The 23756-nt window shown below is 41.4% G+C and overlaps 2 protein-coding genes across 4 annotated transcripts; one reads left to right on the plus strand and one right to left on the minus strand.

The window, feature by feature from the left end:
• Positions 1 to 549: 549 nt before the first annotated feature.
• Positions 550 to 14969, plus strand: LOC115010963 (CDK5 and ABL1 enzyme substrate 2-like). The gene is made up of 10 exons (XM_029435895.1): positions 550 to 569; positions 2241 to 2333; positions 4991 to 5068; positions 6528 to 6636; positions 6748 to 6916; positions 9104 to 9201; positions 9710 to 9816; positions 9955 to 10074; positions 10344 to 10428; positions 10857 to 14969. The coding sequence occupies exons 1-10, from the start codon at positions 550 to 552 to the stop codon at positions 10995 to 10997; spliced, it is 1020 nt and encodes a 339-aa protein (XP_029291755.1). The 3' UTR covers positions 10998 to 14969.
• A 2042-nt stretch (positions 14970 to 17011) lies between these two features.
• LOC115011162 (cell wall integrity and stress response component 2-like) lies at positions 17012 to 20242 on the minus strand. Of its 3 annotated transcripts, none has more exons than XM_029436177.1 (8): positions 20082 to 20242; positions 19307 to 19648; positions 18918 to 18990; positions 18754 to 18821; positions 18580 to 18678; positions 18148 to 18185; positions 17940 to 18061; positions 17012 to 17600 (listed from the first exon to the last, which is right to left on the minus strand). In XM_029436177.1, the coding sequence occupies exons 1-7, from the start codon at positions 20119 to 20121 to the stop codon at positions 17954 to 17956; spliced, it is 768 nt and encodes a 255-aa protein (XP_029292037.1). In that variant the 5' UTR covers positions 20122 to 20242; the 3' UTR covers positions 17012 to 17600; positions 17940 to 17953. The 3 variants fall into 3 exon arrangements, with proteins under 3 accessions (XP_029292037.1, XP_029292036.1, XP_029292034.1); XM_029436176.1 differs by having other exon boundaries at positions 17013 to 17600; positions 18870 to 18990; positions 20082 to 20239; XM_029436174.1 differs by having other exon boundaries at positions 17013 to 17600; positions 18754 to 18990; positions 20082 to 20241.
• Between the last annotated feature and the right edge of the window lie 3514 nt (positions 20243 to 23756).

Raw genomic sequence — 23756 nt, forward strand, 5'->3', positions numbered from 1 at the left:
CCTTTTTTAGTTTAGTGGCAACAACATTCACAGAATAATGTCATATATTCAGAAAGTCCTTCCCAGTCTAAAAGTAGGGTGTCCTCATCATCAGCATAGTCCTACTCTGCAGCGAGGGAAAGGGCAGACTGGAGTCTTCCGTTCCCACAGAAGGGAAACTTCCCACAGCGTCCCAGAGAGACGTCACAGGCTGGTTCTCATGGAAATGGGCCACTGGTCAGATAATGAGGCTGCAGATCCACAGTTCAGATACTGGGACACATTCTGTAAAGACTGCACTGACAGCAGACATCACTCTTATCTAGACACTGTTTATGACTACAGTGTTTTCCTAACGGAAGCCTCCAAGCTAAGAAAACAGGGATGCTCAAAGGCACTTCAGCAGAGCCCGGTGTGCTGGCTGCAATAAGGAACATGTGTCCCTGTCACCACCTGTGCCGCCATATTGGTCTTTAACTTAAACTCCACCATCGTCATCCACCCGGGGTATCGTTGACCAATGGGTTCTTTCCATTCCCACACCATAGAAACATTCCACAACTTTCCGGAATGGTTCCTGTGTGGAAATGGTGAGAAGATCACGTCACCGTGGTTACAGTAACTACAGAAGATAGAATCATAAGGCTATAAATAGATTTCTCTTTTGGTGTAATAACACTAGTGTCTAATACTAAGTGACAGTTGGGACTGTTGTGCTCTGGGTCTGGTATTTGTATCCAGAGGAGGCTGAATGATCAACATTTACTTCTATTTAATCTTAAATATTTCCCACATTGCTGACAATCAAGCAATGTGGGAGCACAACGGTTGTTCTAGGAAGAAGCCCCCACTCTTTGAGTCAGAGGGACCTGAAGTGAAGAGGCAGAGCCTTGGTCAGCTTTCGATGCAAAGCAGAACTCACATGCACGTGTCCATCACAGACTGAACTATGTTCTGTGCTCACAGCTGCAGGCTGCGCTGCTGCTGCTGCTGCTGGAGTCATTTTAGACCATGTGCTGATTTGATCACAGCCAATGAGATGACATCTGTCAAAAACATAGTCCAACAATATTATTGTTGCCTTATTGAATCATGACACCTCGGTAATGTTACGCTTTGCAATGTGGATTTAGTGAATTGTAACACTAATTTTAAACAACTAAATTACAACTGTTTATAAAAAGATCAATATTTTAGCGAGGAATGTGAACGTTAAAGAACCAAAGGGCTTCCTGTTAAAAAGCCTGAAAGTCAACGTCACTGAATGAGGAGACTCATCTCACTACCCAGAAGTCACTAGTGCATCGCATCACCGACGCACACAGCTCTCCAACGTGTGTGTGTGTGTGTGTGTGTGTGTGTGTGATATCACCAGGTCAGCCATAAAAATGAAAAAAGCAGCAACAGATGCCGTGTGTCTTTCTCAGTCTGTAAGCATGTGTTTGAGCGCATATGTGTTCCTACTGTGTGTGTGTGTGTGTGTGTGTGTGTGTGTGTGTGTGTGTGTGTCCCCACAGTACAGTTGTATAACAGTTCTGTTTCTCAGCAGAAGGTCTCTGTGTTCTGGTTCCCTCCGGGGTTTGGGTTCCAATCTGCTTGTATTGTGTTTGTTTAAAACTACATGTTGTGTTATTATTCACACGTGCCTGTGCAATATATTGATTATAATATAAAATAGTGATGACTTCATTGTTTCGATAAAAATATTTGAAAAAGTAAAATTTTGATTTAGGGGCAAATCTATTTTGGTTTGTCACATAAATGGTTTCCTGTATACATTTACAACATATGCACATGAAGGGCTGTGTTTAAAATGCACACTGCGCATAACAGGACATTTTAGGGTGTGTGTGTGTGTGCGTGTCTCTATGCTGATGTCTTAATGTTTTATAACTAACTGCTGTGAGTTGAGCTCTTGGCCTGCTTTCACGTCGTGGTCTGTTTTAATCCACAAGGACACAATCTGGCTTCAGGAGAGACACACACACACACACACACACACACACACACACACACACACACACACACAGCCTCACTGGGTGCATGTGTGTGTTGATGTCTGCTAACACGTGTAATGAGAAAGTACTGACGTGTCTGAAAGAAGAATGGTTCTATGCCGCGTGTCTTTTTGTTTGTTTGTTTTTGTACAAGTTATGTTTTATGAATGTTTTACTCAAATGTGTCCTCTGGCATCCATTTCATGGTTTACTGAGATGAGAGCGATGCCCTTCATTAATCTGTCCGTCTCTTTGTCTCTGTAGGACTCGTAACCTCTCTGGCTCTCCCAAACCTCGACACACCAAGAAGATCCACTTCATCAAAAACATGAAGCAGTACGACACAAGAGGCAGCAGGTGGGACACACACATTCTTCTGTAGTTGTTGTCTTTAACATCCCAAAGGATCAGTTTAATATTAAAGAGTAAAAGCAGTAATATAAACATGATCTATCTATTTATAGGTGATTGTTTTGCTGGGTTTTCTTAAAGGTCATAGGGGTCATAACTCTGATCAGCTGACACGCTGAAGTGTTCGGCCTTTACTCCTCGGGTGGAGGTAAAGGTTTGTCTTGTCTGTGTCATTCTGTGCAATTCTTCCTCTATTGTATTCTTGTCCTTCCTTGACAGGTATGTGACTCAGACCTCTGGGTAAAGGGAACACACACATACTCATCAGATAATTATAGACTGATTGTTTTAGAATAGACCCGGCTGAGAGCAGCAGAGCTGTAGTTTGTCGCTCAGCCAAGTTACCGTGTCATCAAGGAGAAGCGCCAGCAGCGTCCAGAGGAAAGTAAAAGTGACTCTGGCCTGAATCCTCGTTGGGTCATGGGAGATTTTCAATGGGTCACCAAGTATGACAAAGTACCACTTGTGGAATTATTGTTTTTAGGATAAATCCCACATTTAGACCTACTGTGACTTTGCCTTAAGCCTGTTAATAAAGGGAGTAATTACTGAACCAAAACAGCCTTCGGTAAACAAACAAACAAACACACACACACACACACTGCAGTAGAGCATTCATCCTGTGTACTGAACTTTCTCCAGATAAATAAAATCACTTGTCACAGTTGCTCCGTTGGTCATGGCTGAATGTTTTCTGCACCGTCGTAGAGTTTATTTAAAAAGATAACTGGATGTTTGACTCTGTTTTTGTGGGCAATTAGCTCAGTAGCTCCAGTTCCCAGTGGAATTAGTCTGGTGTTGTTCTTTAAGGTGACCGTGGTATAATGTCCCCGCAGTGTTATGAAATGTGTGGTGACGGATGGCTGTGTGGGGGCGACCGAATCCCCAGCAGAGTCATGTATCCAGCAGGTCTGTTGGGATGCTGTCCGCTGAACTCCCTGGCAACTTCCTGCTCTTTACTTTCCCATGGATCAGTGTGTGTGTGTGTGTGTGTGTGTGTGTGTGTGTCAATGTCACACACAACCAACAACAACATTAAATCCAAACTGTCCTCCTCTGTCTCATGGGACAGACAGAGGAGGACAGTTGGAAGTTATATTAATGTAGTAATAATATATTCACATTGATTTTTCCAGCACACTTCTACATATTAGGCTCTAAACGTTAAACCACAGCACTTAATTTAGTGTCTCTTTTTAATGATGAATCACTTTATCAAACACTTCAACCTCCCGGGATGATGAGTAACAGCCCCAAGATAAGATTATGTCTATTTATTAAGATTAAAGTATAACGAATCCTAATTAAACATGCATGTGTGATCAGACTCACTGCTCATCCACAGCTCCTCAAATCTAGTTTCTAGTTCCTCTTGCATCCTGTCCTGACCCGGCCTTACATCTACAGGGGCCGTACAGCCAATACCATGTTCCACTCGGAGTCCAACCCCCATCGCTGTGCATCTCGTTCCACGAGTCTCACCTTAGACAGAAGTAAGAAACCTATCTGGGAAACTTGTTCTTCAATGATGTCCGTTGTCCCTGCCAAATAAAGCAGCATGGGATGAAAATGAAGTTGTGTGTAAGAGTGCAGTCTCTGTAGCGGGTTATAAGATTTGGCTTTCCTCTGCCAGTATTGTGATTAAGTGCAGAGCCGCTCGGTGTCTCGGCGCCGACAGCCTCAGGATTGACTTGATGTTATTTCTTTGGTCAACCTCTGAGGAGCTCAAACTGTCTTCAATGTTTAATGCGTTCAGGGGGAACTCGAGGGCGATGATGAGGTATTCTAGTGGCTGCATTTAGGACAAGTGTGTATAAATGTTTCATCGTCACAAACACGATCCACTCAAAGATAAGTGTGTTTATGTTTTCACACCCTGTGAAGCATCTTCCTGTCTCTTTGGTGCCTGAGCCAAAGATAATGACTGTAAACATGTTCCTCTGAGACACGAGCCAGGCGAGCGACGTGCGCTCTCTGCTTCACGGGGAGTTACACTCCAGAGGATGTGCAATACAAAATACACCAACACATACTCTGATGCATAGAAAGCCCATTATAGCACTTAGATATTAAACCTGGTAAAGGTGCATGTGGAACACTTGGCTCGATTTTAGGAAAGTGTCGTGTGCGTGCGTTTAACATTTTTACATAAAACATCTGTCGCTTCATGTTTTAACTGCTTTAATATGCTCGTGTAATAACACTGAGGTACTGCCAGATGTCTCGCATGTTGGAACGCTTTTATTAAGTGTCGACCTGAGAAAGAAACCAAAGTTCACTTCACTAGAGATTGTTACAGATGTTACTCACGTGTCAGAAACAACAGTTGAGATTGAGATCGGAACACAAAGTGAAAACATCGATCAGGATTAATGTGGAGTCATGTTGTCCTCACTAAGCAGCCTGTACCAAGGAATACGTTCTTCACCTGAGAGACACGAGTCTTAATGTTGCTCTACTTTAGAGAATGTGAAAAGCTGCTGCTCCCTGTTCACCTTGACAATGTTGCCAAGTTGATCCTGCTCTTTTTCATCCGTAAACAGTCAACATGGCAGATGTTATAACAACATAACCACTAATGTGTGCGTTTGTCTGACTTTCAGGATCGTGCTGATCTGTGCGAAGAGATCTCTGTGTGCTGCCTTCTCTGTTCTGCCCTACGGAGAAAGCTTCTACCTCAGGTGATACACACACACACACACACACACACACACACACACACACACACACACACACACACACACACACACGTTCAGGTGTCAGGCTGGAGGGAAGAAATCATGTGATCTCCTCACTGGGAGATTAAGAAAAGGGAGAGAGAAAAAGGTTGCTTAGGGAGGACAACATCACACACATACACACACACACACACTTTCCCATACATCTTCATAAACATATTTATAGATAACCTGAAGCAGGACACACACTAATAATGTTCTGCTATTCTCTCTGACTCACACAAATACAAATACAGATACTGTATAAACAAACAGCTTAAAATACAGATGTTAGTTATATAAACTTCTCCTAATCCCTTTCTCTCTATCACACACACACACACACACACACACACACACACACACACACACACACACACACACACACACACACATTCAGTACTTGAGGCAGCGACACTGATCTTCTTGGTATTGTTTCTTCTCCCTCAGAGGAAGTGAGCTCAGGCATCACATTAAAAATGTTATCTTGTAGCTGAAGCTTCAGCAGAACATGTGGCTGTGGTGGGAAGTGACCTTTCACTCACAGGACACCACACGTCCTAGTCACCTCGAAATGCTCCGCCCTGGGGGACGTAGAGAGGATGATAACAATTTTCAAAAACATGTGTATCTGCATAGTTGTGTCTGTGATTATCTCCGATAGGTCATATGTCTGTGTTTTTAGCCAATACAAGATCAAAGCCATTGTAAAATAATGACTTGGTCTTCAAACTAAGCTCCAGTAGCAGCACCCAGAGTCTGCAGAGGTGGGGTTCAAAATGTAAAGTTTGTCTTGAAGGTGGTGCTAGAGGACAGAGCTGTTTATCTTCTGGAGGACAAGAATCTGATCAATAGGCTTTATTTCATTTTAATCTTAGCTTTATCTTGTTATGTCTCCGCGCCTGCATGAGGCGTTATGTTTTTATGTTTGTCCGTCTTATTCTAGTGAACACGACATCTTAGGAACGTCTTGACGGAGGTTCTTCAAATCTGGCACAAACTTCCAACTTGGACTTAAGGATGAAATGATTGGATTTTGGTGGACAAAGGTCAAAGGTCAAGTTGTGACAACTTCCCACAAAAGTGTAATCGGATAAAATGATGAACAATTTTGACAGACATGGATGTAAACTGCAACTTGTCTGGTTGTTCATCTTAACTTTTGGTTGAGTAAAATATGATGATTTATATTGTTTATTTCCGTCCTTCTGATTGAGTTCACAAGATTTGAGATTTCAGTTTTGTAAAAATGATCAGCTTTTCGACGTTCGCATCACTTTGTCAGTCTCTCAAAGCGCTGCAGTGTTCTGAATCCTGATTCCTCACGTTGTGAATCATCTGAGTTGTCCTCAATTTAAATTCCCGCTGGTTAACCTGCTGGAACGACTCCAGTGTCTGTAACCAGCACCGTCTCTCTCTGCAGCGACCCTACATTAAACCACACCAGGAGAAGGCACTCGTCTGGAAACATCTCCACCACCCTGGAGATGCTGCCGGGGCTGGAGGGCTTTCAACTGGACACCTACGGCAGGGTAGATAAACACACAGCGTACACACACACACACACACACACACACGCATGTAGATGTTGTTATGTTCATGTGTTCAGATCCTAATGATTCGTCTCTCTCTTTCTGTCTCAGTCGGTGTCGTACGCCCAGTTCCTGTACCCCACTAACGCCCTGGAGAGGCAGAAGCCGTCGTCGACCAGCGACCTGACTCTGCAGATTCCTGTTTCCAGGAGCACTCACAGCATGCCGGGCAGGAGCTGCCCCCCCAGCAGACTGAACAGCACCGTGGGACTGGACTTAGGTATCACACACACACACAATAATATAGCATAGTATATATATATAGCATTGATGTACCTTTCCATTCCCCTAAACGTTAGATTTATTCTATTTCATCAAGTCATATTTAGGGTTGATGGTGTCCCTGCATTTAGACGAAGTAAGAGAGCATTGAAGTCGTTACTGTCAACTTGCAGGATAAACACATCTGGAGAGACTGAAGATAGTTCAGAGAGAAAACTGCGCTTTATAATGTAACTATCATTCTTTCTTTTTTATTATTGGTGCCTTTTTTTGTTCAGTTCAATAAAAAACGTTGGAAATAATTTCCTTTTTTTTATCCAACAAGCAGTTTGTTGTATTTCTGCAGTTTACTGAGTGCAGCAGAACTGAGAAGACTTTAATATCTGTAATATCATTATCGCGATCTTCAACAATGTTCTCGCATACGTCAGTGGTCGTACGGCCCTTATGGATACAGGAAGTAAAGTCAGAGTGGTGCAGAGAGAAAGAATGAAAATGTAGAAGAAGAGGAAGGATGTAAAGAGAGGAAGAGAAAACAAACACAGGTTGGAGGGACGAGATTAGAGGACGAAGGGATGAAGAGAGTTTGCAGCTGTGCTGGAATGTCATCTTTATATGTTAAACACGTGTGTATGTACACACACGCAGTGACGGACCCTGTATTAGCCTCCAAACCTCTCTGTAATCCGGAACCTTTCATTAACACAACACGTGTGTGTGTGACATCTGTGTGTGTGTGTGTGTGTGACATCTGTGTGTGTGTGTGTGTGTGTGTGACATCTGTGTGTGTGTGTGTGTGTGTGTGTGACATCTGTGTGTGTGTGTGTGTGTGACATCTGTGCAGTGCACGTGTGTGTGTGTGTGACATCTGTGCAGTGCACGTGTGTGTGACATCTGTGCAGTGCACGTGTGTGTGACATATGTGCAGTGTGTGTGTGACATCTGTGCAGTGCACGTGTGTGTGACATCTGTGCAGTGCACGTGTGTGTGTTACATCTGTACAGTGCACGTGTGTGTGTGTTACATCTGTACAGTGCACGTGTGTGTGAGTTACATCTGTGCAGTGCATGTGTGTGTGTGTGTTACATGTGTGCAGTGCACGTGTGTGTTACATCTGTACAGTGCGTAGTGCACGTGTGTGTTACATCTGTACAGTGCGTGTGTGTGTGAGAGTTACATCTGTGCAGTGCACGTGTGTGTGTTAAATCTGTGCAGTGCACGTGTGTGTGTTTGTAGCAGTTTTGTGTCTCGTGACGTCTCTCGGTCTCGACTCTCAGAGCCGCCGTGTGTTAGTTGGCGAACGCATCACAAAAATATCCGATCACGTGGTTTTGTTGAACGTTATGAAACCGTGTGACGTCGTCAACTTCACTGCAGATTCCGGGTGTGTGTGTGTGTGTGTGTGTGTGTGTGTGTGTGTGCGTGTGAGAGCTCGCGGCTCATCACACAACGTGTAGTTTTATTTATTTCTCCATGAGTTAAAGGCGTTAGCGTGAGGCAACATGAACTGAAGAGACTTTGAAGTGCAGCCAGGCCGGCGGTTTCCTCCCGCGTCCCCTCTTTGTGCTCAGCTCAACACATCACTGAGATGTTTGTGGTCTTCGTATAGAGCGCTCAGAATGGGAGCAACATCTCTGGGGATTCCTTCTGCATGACATCTGTCATAAGGGACAATAATATATTTATACAAATCAAATCAATCAATAGATTGAATGAATCCCACCGACCTCAGTACTTGTTGACATCTTGTAAAACACGGCTCCACTGATTGAGCCGTAAACATCCAGAACAGACTTTTAGAAAAACATTTATTGATTCCTTGAGGGGACGTTCAGTTGTTGTAGCAGCAGAAAAACTGAAAGAAAGTTCAGATAAATAGAGAAAGTAAAAATAAATAAGAAGTATATATGATAGATAGATAGATAGATAGATAGATAGATAGATAGATAGATAGATAGATAGATAGATAGATAGATAGATATGTAGTAGTGATATAGTATAACATATTAATAGTGACAGAATATCAGACCAGCAGACCTTTTTTTGTTCCACATATTCTACCTCTTTTTAAAACTTAAGTGCCTACATCAGCTCTCACCCACTAAACAGGGAGGTCTCTGATTATTATATTATAGTTCCACTGACTTGACTGTGTGTGTGTGTGTGTGTGTGTGCGTGTGTTCAGCTCTGGAAGATGTGACCGACTACGACCCTAACCTCCTCAGTGACCCCCAGTGGCCATGTGGGAAACACAAGCGGGTGCTGATCTTCGCCTCCTACATGGTGAGACGCTGAAAATAACTTTTATAAGCTTCATTCTAATTATATTGTTGCTTCTATGTTGATGCAGAACAATGAGCAGAATGACAAAGTGAAGGAGAGAAAATAAAGAAGAGAGAGAGAGAAGGATTATAGACCTCTGAGGACAGAAGAATCACTACTCTGAGAAGACACACACACACACACACACACACACACACGTCTATGTAATTATCCTATAGGCATCAGCTTAGTTTCATCCCTCCACTCGGATGAATTAAAAACCTTTGACACGCACGATATAAATCCATCAGAGAAGATCGTGTGTGTCTTTACTCCCCAACATACCTGGAAACATCATTTCTATACTGCCACTATGACCTACATTACTGCAGGTTGTGCACAGACACCATCTCAGCACTGATTAGTGTTTTACATACAGATGCAGAACATGAACAGGCATGAATGTGCTCAGAGTGAAGCAATGTCAGTGTCCCCTTTTTATTGCACCTTCTCGTGTTTTATCCTCCAGACGACGGTAATAGAATACGTCAAACCCTCTGATCTGAAGAAAGACATGAACGAGACGTTTAAGGAGAAGTGTCCTCACATTAAACTCACCCTCAGCAAGATACGCAGGTAAACTCGATGCTTCTAAGGACTCTAAAACTCAGCAATTGTAATATTATGACAATAGAATAAACTTAATGTGTGTGTCTGCACTTTGCAGAAACTGTCACAATAAGAACTTTGACTTTGTGACTCTTTGTCTCGCAGTCTGAAGAGAGAGATGAGAGTAGTCGGGGAGGATTGCGACATGCAGCCCGTCACCATCGCGATGGCGTTCGTCTACTTTGAGAAGTTGGTGCTGCAGGGTCGACTAAACAAACAGAACAGGTACTTCATCATCTGATCCTCGAGGAACGTCTCTGTACGCAGGAACAGACTTCTGCTCTCACCAGACCTTCACACTGAATACAGATATTATTCTTGTGACGCCACATGTATCACTATCATGGACAGTTTAATCTAAATGAGAAGCTTTAGGACGAAGACGTGGGAATAAGCTTTAGGTGTTGTCTGTTAATATTGTTTAACTTCATGTTACTGTTGGATACTAAATAGTTTTCATCATCGCGTCTCCTGTTACTGTTGTTGTTTTACAGAAAGTTGGTGTCAGCTGCGTGCATCCTACTGGCTGCAAAGATCAGCAGTGACCTCAAGAAACAGGAGGTCAAACACCTCATTGATGTAAGTCACACACACACACACACACACACACACACACACACACACACAGTAGGATCATGGTGGTTACCTCTGCCTGTCAGTCAGCTCATGTTGCTCTTGCTCAGGTGTTTGTGAAGCTGATCTACCTCAGCAGGTTTAACACGACTCTCAGACCTCAGCAGTGTTGTTGTCATCACATCCCAACTTGTCCCGCATATATATCTGCGTATACGTCGGCTGATATGGAAACCTCTGAGTGATCACGTCTCTAACACGCCTTGTTTTCCACGAGCTGCAACACTGAAGACTTTATATTTGTGTTTTGTAAAGTGTGGCTCCTCAGAACTTGACTTTAGCATCAAAGCTACACAATTAATCAGAAAGATCTGACGTGTAGAAGGAAAGCGTCATGTCCGTCTCTCACGCTTTGTGTTTGTGTGTCTCCGCAGAAACTGGAGGAGCGTTTCAGGATCGGCAGGAGGGAGCTGATCACGTTTGAGTTCACCATCCTCGTCGCCCTGGAGATGGCGCTCTACCTCCCTGAGAGCAAAGTCATGCCACATTACAGAAAGCTGGTGCAGCGGTCGTAGCTAGGGCACGGACAGGTCCTCGTGATGCCTGGCTCAGAGCGACTAAGGCACTGGTACCCCCCCCCCTCCCCCCCCTCCCTGCTCACAATGCAGTCACCAAAGCTCAGCTACACTGTGACGGCAGTACGACAGCAGTGCTCCACAGCACGGCCACACACAGAGCATCCTCCCTCGATGACGACACACTGTGCTCGATGGTTTCAGTCTTAGGACGATCGCTGAAGGTCAAATTCATCACAACGCTCAAAACCTTTGTCAAAGGAAATGTGTATTTCTCTCTCTGTTAGTAAGTCTGCTGAACTCTGAAGGATCGCTGGTTCAAACTTGACAGATTTAGATCCTTTTAGATAAATGTAAGTTTACGTGAAGCTGTGTTCAGCAGTTCTGAGTCGTGCGTTGTATAATCGTGAGTGATTGGCCGACGAACAAAAATCGAACTAGAAGTGCGTTTTTTAAAAGACATTTTCAAACTCTCACCCAATCGACTCGCTGCCACGGGGCAAGATGTTCTCCAGACGTCTGTGTGCTTCAGGTCTCCTGTGTTTAGGTTTCACTGCCTCTGCAGCGCCGTGAGCCAAAGTTACTGAGACTGTGATCGTTGAGAAGCTAGACATAAACGTAACGTTTCTTAATTTGATGTAAATGTGCCGACGCTGACTGAACACAAAGTTTTGTGCATTTGACAATCACTTAATTTGAAAGCATCCTAAATATAGTAATAATATTAGTGAGTGTTTTCAGCTACTACAGCGACGATATCGCCAACGTCGTTATATTTTTGTGGAATTCAATTTAAGCCGGCTGCTTCTGAATCATCAGCATGACTCTCGGTCTCGTCTTCACTGCTCTGATTCTGTGGAGCTTCGTCTCAGCTCTTCACTGTATCACACGCGTAGATGTTTAAGTGCCTTGCCTCAGGGCCGCTGTCAGAACAGCAGTTGGAGACTTTGTCTTGACCCCTCTTCTCTGTTTCGACCTCCGTCTGGCTCTCATGTTGTGGTTCCGGCACCTCGCTGCTTTGGTGTGAGCGATCAGCTGGTGCGTCCTTTAAGCTGCGGGGATGAGAAGCTTCCAGGTCGCCCTGAAACAGATGCAACCATCACTGTTGTTGTCGCTGCTGCAGCTTCTCGTGTCTTCATGTTTCTTCATGAGTTTCCCCATCCTGTTTGCTTCTTTAGAGGTCACAGAAGCACCAGTGTCCCATTGCAAGAGTCTATGTCCGCGATGGTCTGCATTCCAAGCCTCTTCTCTTCAAGGCTTCTTCAGATGCAACCTGTAAAATGCTGCCGTCCTTTGCCCGTTCGTTCGGGCGACGCAAACGGTGTTTCAGTTTCATTTTGAGCATCTTTAACGTCCCAAAGACGTGGAAACCTTGTGATATTATGATGGATCTGGAACGCAACTCTGCTGACGTCACACAGCAGCAGAGGCTCGATGGTTTGATTAGTCAATTGATGGAAAATTAATCTAAAAAAAAAAAAAAAGCTTCACGTCGCTGATTAAAGCTCCTCAAATGTGAACATCTACGATATTAAATGAAATATCTTTGCGTTTTGAAATGCCGGTTGGACATGTTAACTTGAGCTTATTGATGGTTATTTATCACTTCTTTACAGACCAAACAATCAAGAAAATAAATGACAAAGTGTTAATAATGGCAGCTGTAGAGACGTGATGTTGTGATGTTGTTGTGATGTTGTTGTTAAGGTGACTGTAAAGGCATCATGGTTGTTTCTCAGAGGAACTCGTAGCTACAGACTCCCTCGTTCTGTCTGCACTGTGAAACATCGACTACCAAAAAGATCTTTCTGTTCATGAACTACCTTTTAGAAAAACTACCTTTCACTCAAATATTATTTATTCTGTTTTTACTGTAACAAATATTTAACCAAACGGAGACTTCTGACGAGATGTTTGTGTCTGTTGTTTCTCCGTGCAGCAGCTGTAAACCATCAGGACACAGTGGAACATTTTATCCGTGCAAACGACGGCACAAACACTCTGCAGAGCCTCTGTTGTTGTTTTGCACTTTGCCTTTTTGCTTCACAATCCTGAGTCTTTATTTTATGACTAAGTAACGAGGGTAATAGTATTTTTCTACGATAAATGTGTGACATTAATGTATTGCTAATAATCCTCCAGATGAAGAATCGGAGAAGATGATGCAAAGAAGAAAAATATTTTATTCTTATTCTTCATCTTGAGGTTTTTCACATCAACGTTCTTCCACTGATGTTGTTTTTCTCTCGTGTGTTAAAGGGACTTTGTTGTATTTTGGAGTCTGGGTTCCTCTTCTGCACTGCAGTGATGGAGCAGAAGAGCTGACGGTGCTCACTCAGTGACGGGTCTGACGTGGTGTTTCAGGTCGTCTTTGTCCCTTTAAAGTTTAGGGTTCAAGTTCAGGGTTGTTTCAACAAAATGTATCTGAGCCAATCATCTGCATGCATGTGCATCTAGTGCTGCAGGAAGATGCACAACGTCCAGTAGGAAGAGCTTTCATTCGCCTGGGGAGCTAACTCGTGTCAGGAATGAAGGAAGGCCAGTCTTACGGCACTGGGTGGAGTTCAGGTTCATGAGGACTTAAAGCATAAAGCTGGTGATATTTAGATTTTACTGTAAACAAATTCCATGAAAAGACTAAAATCAACCATGTGTCTCTCAAAACTTTGGTTTCTACTGAATATGTAAATGTGAAAAAAGAAACGGCTCATTAATGCTTCTCAGATATGAGGACTTGAAAATGTTTTAGACAGTTGGTCAAACACAACAAGCAATTTTCAATACAGGGACATTTAAAATGAGCAAATTTATCTATTTTATTGATCAAATAAATAATCCAAGAGAAAATAATCTGCAGATTAACGGATAATAGAATTATATTATTAGCTGCAGTCCTCATGTGGAGTTCGCTGTGACGCTAGTTTATTGTTGTTCTGTTCTGGTAAATGAAACCTGAAAGATGAGAAAAGACTCGATCACAAACATTGAAAGATGTTCAGCAGAAATATAAAATGATTTGTAGTTTAGGAGCAGAAACTGTATGTGCTTCTTCTAAAGACCGGGGTCTGGGTCTCCGTTTTCTCTCCTGCTCCAATTTAAGGTAGTGAAGAAGAGCCCATGCTTCACGATTTGCACTGAGACACTTGAGAACAGAGTCGCATATTCAAACTGTTTTCTCTGTGAAATCATTTTGTCAATAAACAGCAGAGCTTTTGTTAACGTTGGGGAAATATGGAAGACGTTAATGAACTATAACAGAAGTATGAGACTCTGCTTGAGAGCAGAAACGATCACACGATCTTCCAAAGTCGTCTTCTCTACATTAGAGATTTGTGGTATTGATTCTATGCAGCTTTTATACTGTCAGCTGACCTGCGTCCTCCGTTTACCTGTGATGTGCCACAGCATTCATTTCCACCTCTTTTCTTTTTTAAAGCTCACATGTTGTATCAGTTTATTGTTTTGTATTCATTATTATTTTATTCTTCTTTGAGCACTGTAAGGCTGAAAAAGGGAAATATTAACCGAGTGTTTGTCTTCCATTTCTAATTATAGTTTTTTACATTTTAAATTAAATTAATTTGTTTTTTGTACGTTTTCGTCTGATCATTTTTATGGAACATGCGGTCGAGTCATCACATAAAGTTAATCTGTGGAAATATTATTTATGTTGTTTTGGGTTCAGCTGTGTAGCGATGCAGATAAACACAACAGAGGTTGGGACATCAACTCGTGACGAGAGTAGTTCATATATTTTGTAATGTGTTTGCAGTGTCTTGTACCGACTATATTGTCCACAGCTGCTGTTTATAGTGTAGTCGTTACACTAGGACAGTTTGCTATTCAACTCAACACTGGAGGAGATCAGTGGATGGAAATATTTAATGAAATGTTTTGTAAAAGATGACCATATACTGTGTAAACTGCCAATGTTCAATGTCAAGTTTATTTTCATTAAATTATGTAAATGACTGTTTCTGAAGTTATTGTCTTTCACCTCAAACGGATCCTGGAAGTTTTATTAAATGAGAACTTTTGAAAGTAAAGTCTGGATTATCCTTTAAGATTACAGTAACTGAGACAGTAGAACACGTTATGTGAGGTGCTGTGGAGCGACGCAGACGTTCATCTCAAAGTCACTTTTACATATTTATATATATTTATAAAATAGGAATGTTTTTATGGCATACTACACTATTAGATATTGTTGACAGGAGCTTCACAGTAGTAGGTTCGCAAGTAGAATTAGTTTGTATTTGTGATTGATGAGGTGATTAACACTAAAAAATAATAATATATGGTATATTATTTTAAAACTAACATTGTATTCTTGTAATTTTTCATATTTTTTATACATACTATATATATTGTGTTTTATGACTTTATGAAGTACTATACTGTGAATTTGTTTGACTTTTTATGACATTTTTAATGACACTATACTATGACTTTATGGTTATTTTACATCCTATACAAGAAGTTTTTCATGACAAACTGTATTTTATGGCCTTTTTCAACATGCTATATTATGATTTATAAAACGGACATGTCAAATCAAGCAATCTGATTGGTTCTTAGCCGTGGTATAATGAGCGTATATCACGGGTAGAAGTCAGTATCCCTCCGCGTCTGAGAAAAAGCTACAACCGTTACAGCTGTTAAATTACGTCCGTTAGTTAATTGAAGTACAATTACACACCTAGTACAACCTTACAGACTTGGTACACTGTTCTAAACAAGTCACCACGCAATACAAGTGTTGATTTACATACCGTCTTGCTTCCATTTTAATTAAATCCTCTGTTTTCCGGCTCCATTTCTCCGCGGTGTTGTCAGTGTCTCCAGCGCTGTGCGTGTATTCGCTCAGAACAAAGGCGCTGTTTCGCGGGCTTCCGGGAGGGCCGTAAGTGAAGTTACCGTAATGAATCAATATATGCTGTAAAGCGCAGAGTCTCTGCTTTCAGAAACCGTTGAAATCTTTTCGATTGCGCAAACTATGACATAATTACGGTAATCAAAGATTATGTCGGCGACGACACATTCGGTGTTAAAGGGAAACAAATTTACAAAGCTTTACTCTGGAGGAGTGGATCGATCAGTGCGACTATTTTATTTTGAACATCATTATTTAATAATAAAAACTATTTGAATTGGAGTGTGTATTTTTCTTTCATATTGCCACACTTGGTAACCACTTTATAAAAGCAATAGCTCACTTCAGACCGTGATATATGCTCATTATATCACTTAATTATCTGACATTTTTAAACGTACTATTCTATGACTTTTTTTTTTATGACATACTGTATACAAAAACAATGTAATGACATTTTAATGACAAAATAATAATGTCATGCCTTCAGGTGGCAGCCCCTGGTTTTGAAAATGACTTTCTATGACATTTCTTTTCAATCTTTTTATGACTTCTGTCGTCAGAATATACTATGACTTCTTTTATGACATACTTTACAGCAACAATATAATGACATTTTTATTTATTTTAAATTTGGAAGCCCAAACACAAGACCACTCATTTTATTGATCATTTTTCACACCCTATACTATGACATACTATACTGTAACATTTCTATTAAAGTTTTTAGGATATACAATACTATGACATTTCTTAAAACATTTTATAGGACATACTAAAGTATGAAATTCTTTCTTAAATACTATGACGTTCTTTATGACATTTGTTATGACTACACTATACTATGACACTTTTTACAACACGTACTAAACTATTATATTTTTATGACATACTATACAAGAATCAGAATTTAGTTTATTTCATTGCCAAATATTTTTGCACATTCAAGTCATTTGTCTGGATGATTTGGTGCATAACAATTAACACAGAGAGATGAGAGAGAGACGTAACATTTACAATAGAAAATATGAAAAACAGAAATACTTCATAATATATATATATATATATATATATATATATATATATATATATATATATATATATATATTTGTACATACTATACTATGACATTTTAATGACATGCTATTCTGACTTTTTTTTTACTTTTTAAAAAAACTTTTTAAGACATTTTCTGACATAACATATAAAATATTATAGCATAGGCAAAGTTTTTCTCTACAATTACAGATTTGCATTTATTATATAGTTATTCTTCTTTGAGCACTCTCAGGCTGTAAAAGGGAAAAGTGTTTGTCTTCCATTCATAATTATCGTTTTTTACATTTTAAGTTCAATTTCCTTTTAATTTAAATTAATTGGATTTTTGAGACATATCTTAAGACATACTGTACTATGCTATTTGTATGACATCCTATAATATTATCTCTTTATGACATACTATATTATCACAAGTTTATTTTCATTCAAATATGTAAATTACAGCTTCTGTTCTATTCATTCTTAGACAGTGTGAACCCCAAAGTATAAGAGAAATACCTTTCAGTAAGTTATAATTTATGAACAACAAATTAACGCTCCGAACTCGCCCCTACCCGAGGAACAGAGTAGACGACGTAATCTGCGTCACCACAGGGGGCGCTGTGGAGCGAGGCCGCCGTCCTGTTGGAAAGACTCACCTCAGAGCAGGTGAGTTTACTCGAGTCTTCAGTCTGCAAGGGAACAAAGAAAACTTCATCAGTTGCACAGAAATATCTGTATTTCCGTGCGGCACCTTTTCCTCCCGCTCTGTTCACATCTCAACTATCAGTCTGTGGACTTCCTCCTCAAATTAAAAGAAGCTTGTGGCTTGAGATATGATCACAATCTGGCATAGTTCCATTTTTTTTCCGTATTTGGGGACATGTCCACAATCTAAAATATTTCCTCTGCTGTAAAATAATATTTTTAAAAAAGGACACATCCCGAAGCCTGAATCCAAACAAAGAAGACAACTGAACAATTAAAAAGCTCATTTTAATACTAAAGATCCGAACACACTCTCGACTTACGTTGGCTGCAGTGGCTAAACTGTACTCGTCTGTGGTCTCGACTCCATTTGGTTTGATGTGTTCGATGTGAGAGTAACTGTAGACATTTCTATACTTCTCATCTCCTCATACACTTGGTTGGCCTGCAGGAAGAAAAAACAGGTTTGTTTTAGTATTAATTTCACAAACATCAATAATGCTGAGATGTCCCAGATTTACTCAAACGCACCTCTGCGAAAACAACATGCTCAGTTTCCTCAGGAGGTTCTGTAACAAAAGAAAGAGCAGGTCAAAGACAACTTTTAAAGATTCCTCTTGAAGAGAGTCACCAATGTGGCTCTCTGGACCGACCGTGTTCAGTGAGTGACGGAGAGACACGAACACGACTGAGCTGTGAACCGACCTGTGTGAGACTTTAACCCCCAATCACTGATCCACGATCCACTGATTAGATTTAGATGCATATTGATGAGATGATAGCAGCTTGAACAAATATTAATAACTGATGATGAAGCTTAAGAGTCGGTTAAGTTTACTTGACTTTAACGTACATTTTAAAATCTTGTCTCTATTGTATGTAAATGGTTATGAACACTTCTTTAAGTCCCTTTTGCACATTTGACGTGTGTGTGTGCGTGTGCATGTGTGTGTGTAGCCTCACCTTCAGGTTTACTGGCCCTCTTCCAGCAGAATATCAGCAAGGCTACTGATAACACGATGAACATGACGACCCGAGTCAGATTCACATACAGCACCACGCCTGTGGTGAGCAGAAGAAGAAGAAGTTTGTTTTACACTTCCTGGTCCGTACATACAAACAACAAACTAAATGTACCTGGACCAGCTGAGGTTGTCTGTTGCTGTTGAGTCTGCTTGGAGGCTCCAGAGGAGGACGATGAAGATGTGGAGCTTAAACTCTGAGTTGTCGTCAGTGTGGAGGACGATGAAGATGTGGAGCTTAAACTCTGAGTTGTCGTCAGTGTGGAGGCTGATGAAGATGTGGAGCTTAAACTCTGAGTTGTCGTCAGTGTGGAGGCTGATGGGGCTGGTGTTGGTTTTGCAGAGGTTACAGCTGTGACACACAAAAGAACAAAGAACACAAAGAACTCTGAAGTAACATTTCATTGAAATAACACAAATGTTTCTGCAAAAGTATCCGTGCATTTCTAATCATACAGCTAATGTGCTTGGTGCAACAGTATTCACATGAACTGAAGGGTGTGACAGTTTATCAGGTATTTCACAGAGGAACTTCTGAACTTCCTCTTTTAAAGGAGCATTTATCAGTGTTCACAATGATCTAAATATAATTGTTACATTAAACTTATTGGGTTATTTGAAGCAGCTGTCAGGGAACGGTTTATTCTAAGACTCCCAATAAAACTCACCATCAACTCTGATCTCAAACCCCTGGTATGAAGAGGAGAGAATTCTGACCAAACCACATCCGTACCGTCCTGCGTCAGATGTAGTCAGCTTTGTGATGCTCACATACATAATGTGATTAGAAAATATATTCCCTCCTTCATACACGAGGCTGTATCTCCCTCTCTGAGCTGTGTCATCAGTTGTTTCAACCAGAATGTTTCCTTCCTCACAGTTTCCCTTACAGAACCTCTTCCTTAGTCCAGGCAGAGAGAAGGAGCATGAAACTGTGATGTTCCCTCCTTCAGTTCCTGTACGGACAGGGTTTTGTGCATTGATGAGACCAGTGTCTCCATCCCACAGTGCTGTTGGAAAGATGACCAATCAATAGTTACCATCTTTGTGTCAGATACTGCAGTCTGATTTATTCCACATAGATCATTTATAGATGCACAGACTCATACTGCCCCGTTCTCCCAGTCTGTGACGAAGGCGGAACAATTTAATTCAACAGCAATTTGATTTGATGAGATAAACAATTATTTATTCTGAGGGAAACTGCGGCGCAAAAGTTGCAATACAAAGAGGGCAAATATAAAAAATATAACAAAGAAATAAGGTGCTTAATAAGGGCGAGCAGGACTCGGGTGTTGAATCATTAATTTCGCAATAATTTCATGAATGTCTCATCAAGAGGTGACAAAACAGAGAAACTGTTTCACCATCTGCTGCAAAGTTTATCTGACCGATTATAACTTAAAAAAGAAGTAAGAAATAAAGAAATAGTAAGAGACTCACCGAGGAAGGAGAAGCAGATCAAACTGTGATGGAGGTTCATGTTGTAACGCTGCCTCTCTTCCGTCTTCACTGGCAAACGAGGAACTGCTTACTTCTCTAAATAATGAAGTTCGTCCTTCAAACACTTAACACACCCTGAACTTTCCTAATCAAGTTTTGTTTCTACTGCAAGACAATTATTGCAGTTTTTCTCTACAATGCAAAAAAAATAATTCATGAAATAAGTGAAATTTTCCAATAATGATCTGAGGTAAGGCCCATTGATAAAGTTGATTAGAATATAGAAATATTTACCTTTTATTAATTTTGCACTTACAATATAATTCCTGTAACATAAAGCATGGTACTGTATAATCCCTGAAGCAGTTTCTTCCCACATTTCAATGGTTGAAGCCTTGGTGGTTATTCAGACCTAACACTAATCAATAAGACTTAAGATAAGCACTTAATATAAATATAAATATAAACTGTCATACTGCAGCTCTCTGCACCAACATCGTCAGTGAGAACTCAAAATTCTGTCACTTTAGAAAAGAAATTAATAAAAACTACAGCTCTGACGAATAGTTAATTAATGGATTAGTCGACTGACTGAAAATGAATGTAAAACTATTTTTGTAGAAGCCATCCATCCATCGTCTACCGCTTATCTGGGGTCGGGTCTCGGGGTCAGCAAGTCCAGTAAGGAACCCCAAACTTCCCTTCTCCGGGCCACATCCTCCAGCTCCGACTGGGGGATCCCGAGGCGTTCCCAGGCCAGTGAGGAGATATAATCTCTCCACCGAGTCCTGGGTCTTCCCTGGGGTCTCCTCCCAGCTGGACGTGCCTGGAACACCTCCCTAGGGAAGCGCCCAGGTGGCATCCTTACTAGATGCCCGAACCACCTCAACTGGCTCCTTTCAACGTAAAGGAGCAGCGGCTCTACTCCGAGTCTCTCACGGATGGCTGAGCTTCTCACACTATCTCTAACGGAGACACCACCCGTCTGAGAAAACACATTTTGGCCGCTTGTACCCGCAATCTCGTTCATTCGGTCATGACCCAGCCTTCTTTACCATAGGTGAGGGTAGGAACGAAGTTCGACCGGTAGATAATATCATTTTATAATTTTGGCTGTTGGTTGTGATTAAGAGCAGTTTGTCTGTCTAGGCATAGGTTGGTGAATGTTTTCCTGAGCTGCTATTGGGGAGTTGAGGGCTGGTAAATAATTTGGAACCCTTAATGTATGTTAGGCATAAGCAATGTGACACACTGGCTGTCTCTATTGTTCTCTTTTTTATTTTTGTTTGTTATTTTTGTGCAGTAAGTGGTTAGAGCATTGCTCAGGAGCACTTCTAGGACTGTCTAGGTGATTTTCAGCATGCTGGAAATTAACAGGGTTGCTGGTTTTTGTGCTTAATCCATCCCGCCACAATCCTGCATGAAGACTCGGGTTGGGTGAGTCAGTTAGTATTGGTTAAATAGGTAGCCAGAGGGATTGGGTTCCATAGTTAAAACAGCCGTTAACCCTGTTGCATTAGTGTTGGAGGACTTGGTGTTTGTAGTTATGGCTACTGTGGCTAACTTTGTTCAGTCTCTGTCTGAGGAACTGTTGGATAGTTGTACAAAAGAGCAACTGTTGAAGCTTGTTGAGCATTATGATGTTGATGTTGGAGAAAAACGGTTAAAAAAGCAAATTAAAGGGTCATTGAGGGATACCTTAACGGAAATCAGTGTTTTGCCAGCTACACTACAAAGTCCAAGTCACAATGTTGGTGAGTCTGTGGTTTCTCCTACAATAGCTTTAACGTTCGCGCAACAAAAAGAGCTATTGCTGTTGAAGATAGCGAGGGATAAATTGGGCCTGGAAAAGGAATGACAGTCTTTGGAAAAGGGAAGATTGGAGTTAGAGCAGTACCGGTTAGACCTAATTAAGTCAGGTAAAGCTGATACTAGGGATTCAGGTGAATACGGTTCACAAAATTTGAAAAGGTTTGATGTGATGGGACACTTGCGTCTCGTACCGGAGTTTGATGAGAGACCCAGACACTTTTTTTTCTCCCTTTTTGAACGTGTTGCCAATGGGAGAGGGTGGCCCGAGGCTGACCAGGTAGTGATGTTGCAATCGGTATTGACAGGAAAAGCCCAAGAAGCTTATTCAGCGCTTAGTGCAGTTGAAAGCCAGAAATATTCTACTGTTAAAGATGCTGTTTTGAAAGCTTACGAGTTGGTACCAGAGGCCTATCGGCAACGATTTAGGTCTGGGAGGAAGTCTGACGAGCAGTCACATGTTGAATTTGCGAGGGAGTTAATTAAACATTTCAATAGGTAGTGTTCGGCATTGGAAGTTACTACTTTTAAAGATCTGTATGATCTGATGGTACTAGAGCAGTTTAAATAATCAGATATCAGATATCAGATAATGCTACTGCTAAAGCTGTTCACTCCGCAAAATTCTCATTTTGATCATGCGTGTAACTATTGCCATGAGAGGGGATATTGGAAAGCAGAGTGTCCTCTACTGGAAAGTAGGGTAAATCGCACGGGTGGTAGATATATTAGACCAGTTGCTCTCAGTGCTCCAGTTGTTTCGGAGGAGGTGCTGGATTCAGTTAAATCTGAAACTGAAAAATATTCTGGTTTTGAAGCTTTTGTGTCAGATGGGGTGGTAGCTCTCACTGGTAATGATATTAAAGTGCCTGTGAAAATTCTACGAGATACCAGATAAGTGTAAACAGGAATTCCCTGAGGTCTTCACAGCTTGTGCTGTGACGCGGGCAATGACTAGTGCTAAGTCAGATTCTTCAGTTCACGGAGGAGGAGTGTGATTTGGAAAGAGAGTTGCATGTACCTGAATTTCTTCGCATCGCACTGCAGGTTCTTATTGGTGAACAGCGAGCTGATGCTGTTTTGAGTAAGCGGTTTGACCAGGTGCGACCTAGCAATGACGTTTAAAGTGCAGCCTTTGGTTATTTCCTGCATCGTGAAGTATTGGTACGCAAGGGTGCCCCAGGGTTTTGATTCTGTGGGTGAGCCGGTTGTCCAAATAGTGGTTCCAACTAAGTATCGAAATAAAGTGTTGAAATATTCTCATGATCAGACGGGGCATTTGGGAGTTAAGAAAACGTACCGTCACATTTTGCGTTACGTTTTTTGGCCTCGTCTTAAGCGTGATGTGGCAGCTTACATTAAGACTTGCCATACATGTCAGGTAACGGCCAAATCAGTCTAAGCCTGCCCCACTTGATCCAATCCCTGCAGTGAACCACCCATTTGAACGCTTGATCATAGTACTGTGTTGGGCCTTTGCCAAAGGCTGAGTATCTGTTGATCAGTAAATCTGAGTTCTCGGATTCTTCTTCCTCAGAAGCATGTCCCATTTTGACTGTTGCTACAGTGGCGCAGTCAGCATTTAGTTGGGGGGAAGCAGTGGCAGCGCCTGATGTTTCACAGCGGGGGCGTTTGAAGAACTCTGACTTACTTCAGAGGTTGGATATTACCGCTGTTTTTGCCGTAGTTTCTCAACGGTGGTCACTCCTCTGACTTGCTGAAGGCCAAATCAAAATTTATTTGGTTTGCCTTATGTCAGCAAACTTTTGGTAACGTGAAAGCTTTGTTGTGTTCTGCACCAGTCCTGTTAGCTCCCCGATTGGACCAGCCTTTCAAGCTTCATGTGGATGCAAGCCATATTGGAGC

This window comes from Cottoperca gobio, chromosome 7 (genome assembly GCF_900634415.1).
Source record: "Cottoperca gobio chromosome 7, fCotGob3.1, whole genome shotgun sequence".
Lineage (NCBI taxonomy): Eukaryota > Metazoa > Chordata > Actinopteri > Perciformes > Bovichtidae > Cottoperca > Cottoperca gobio.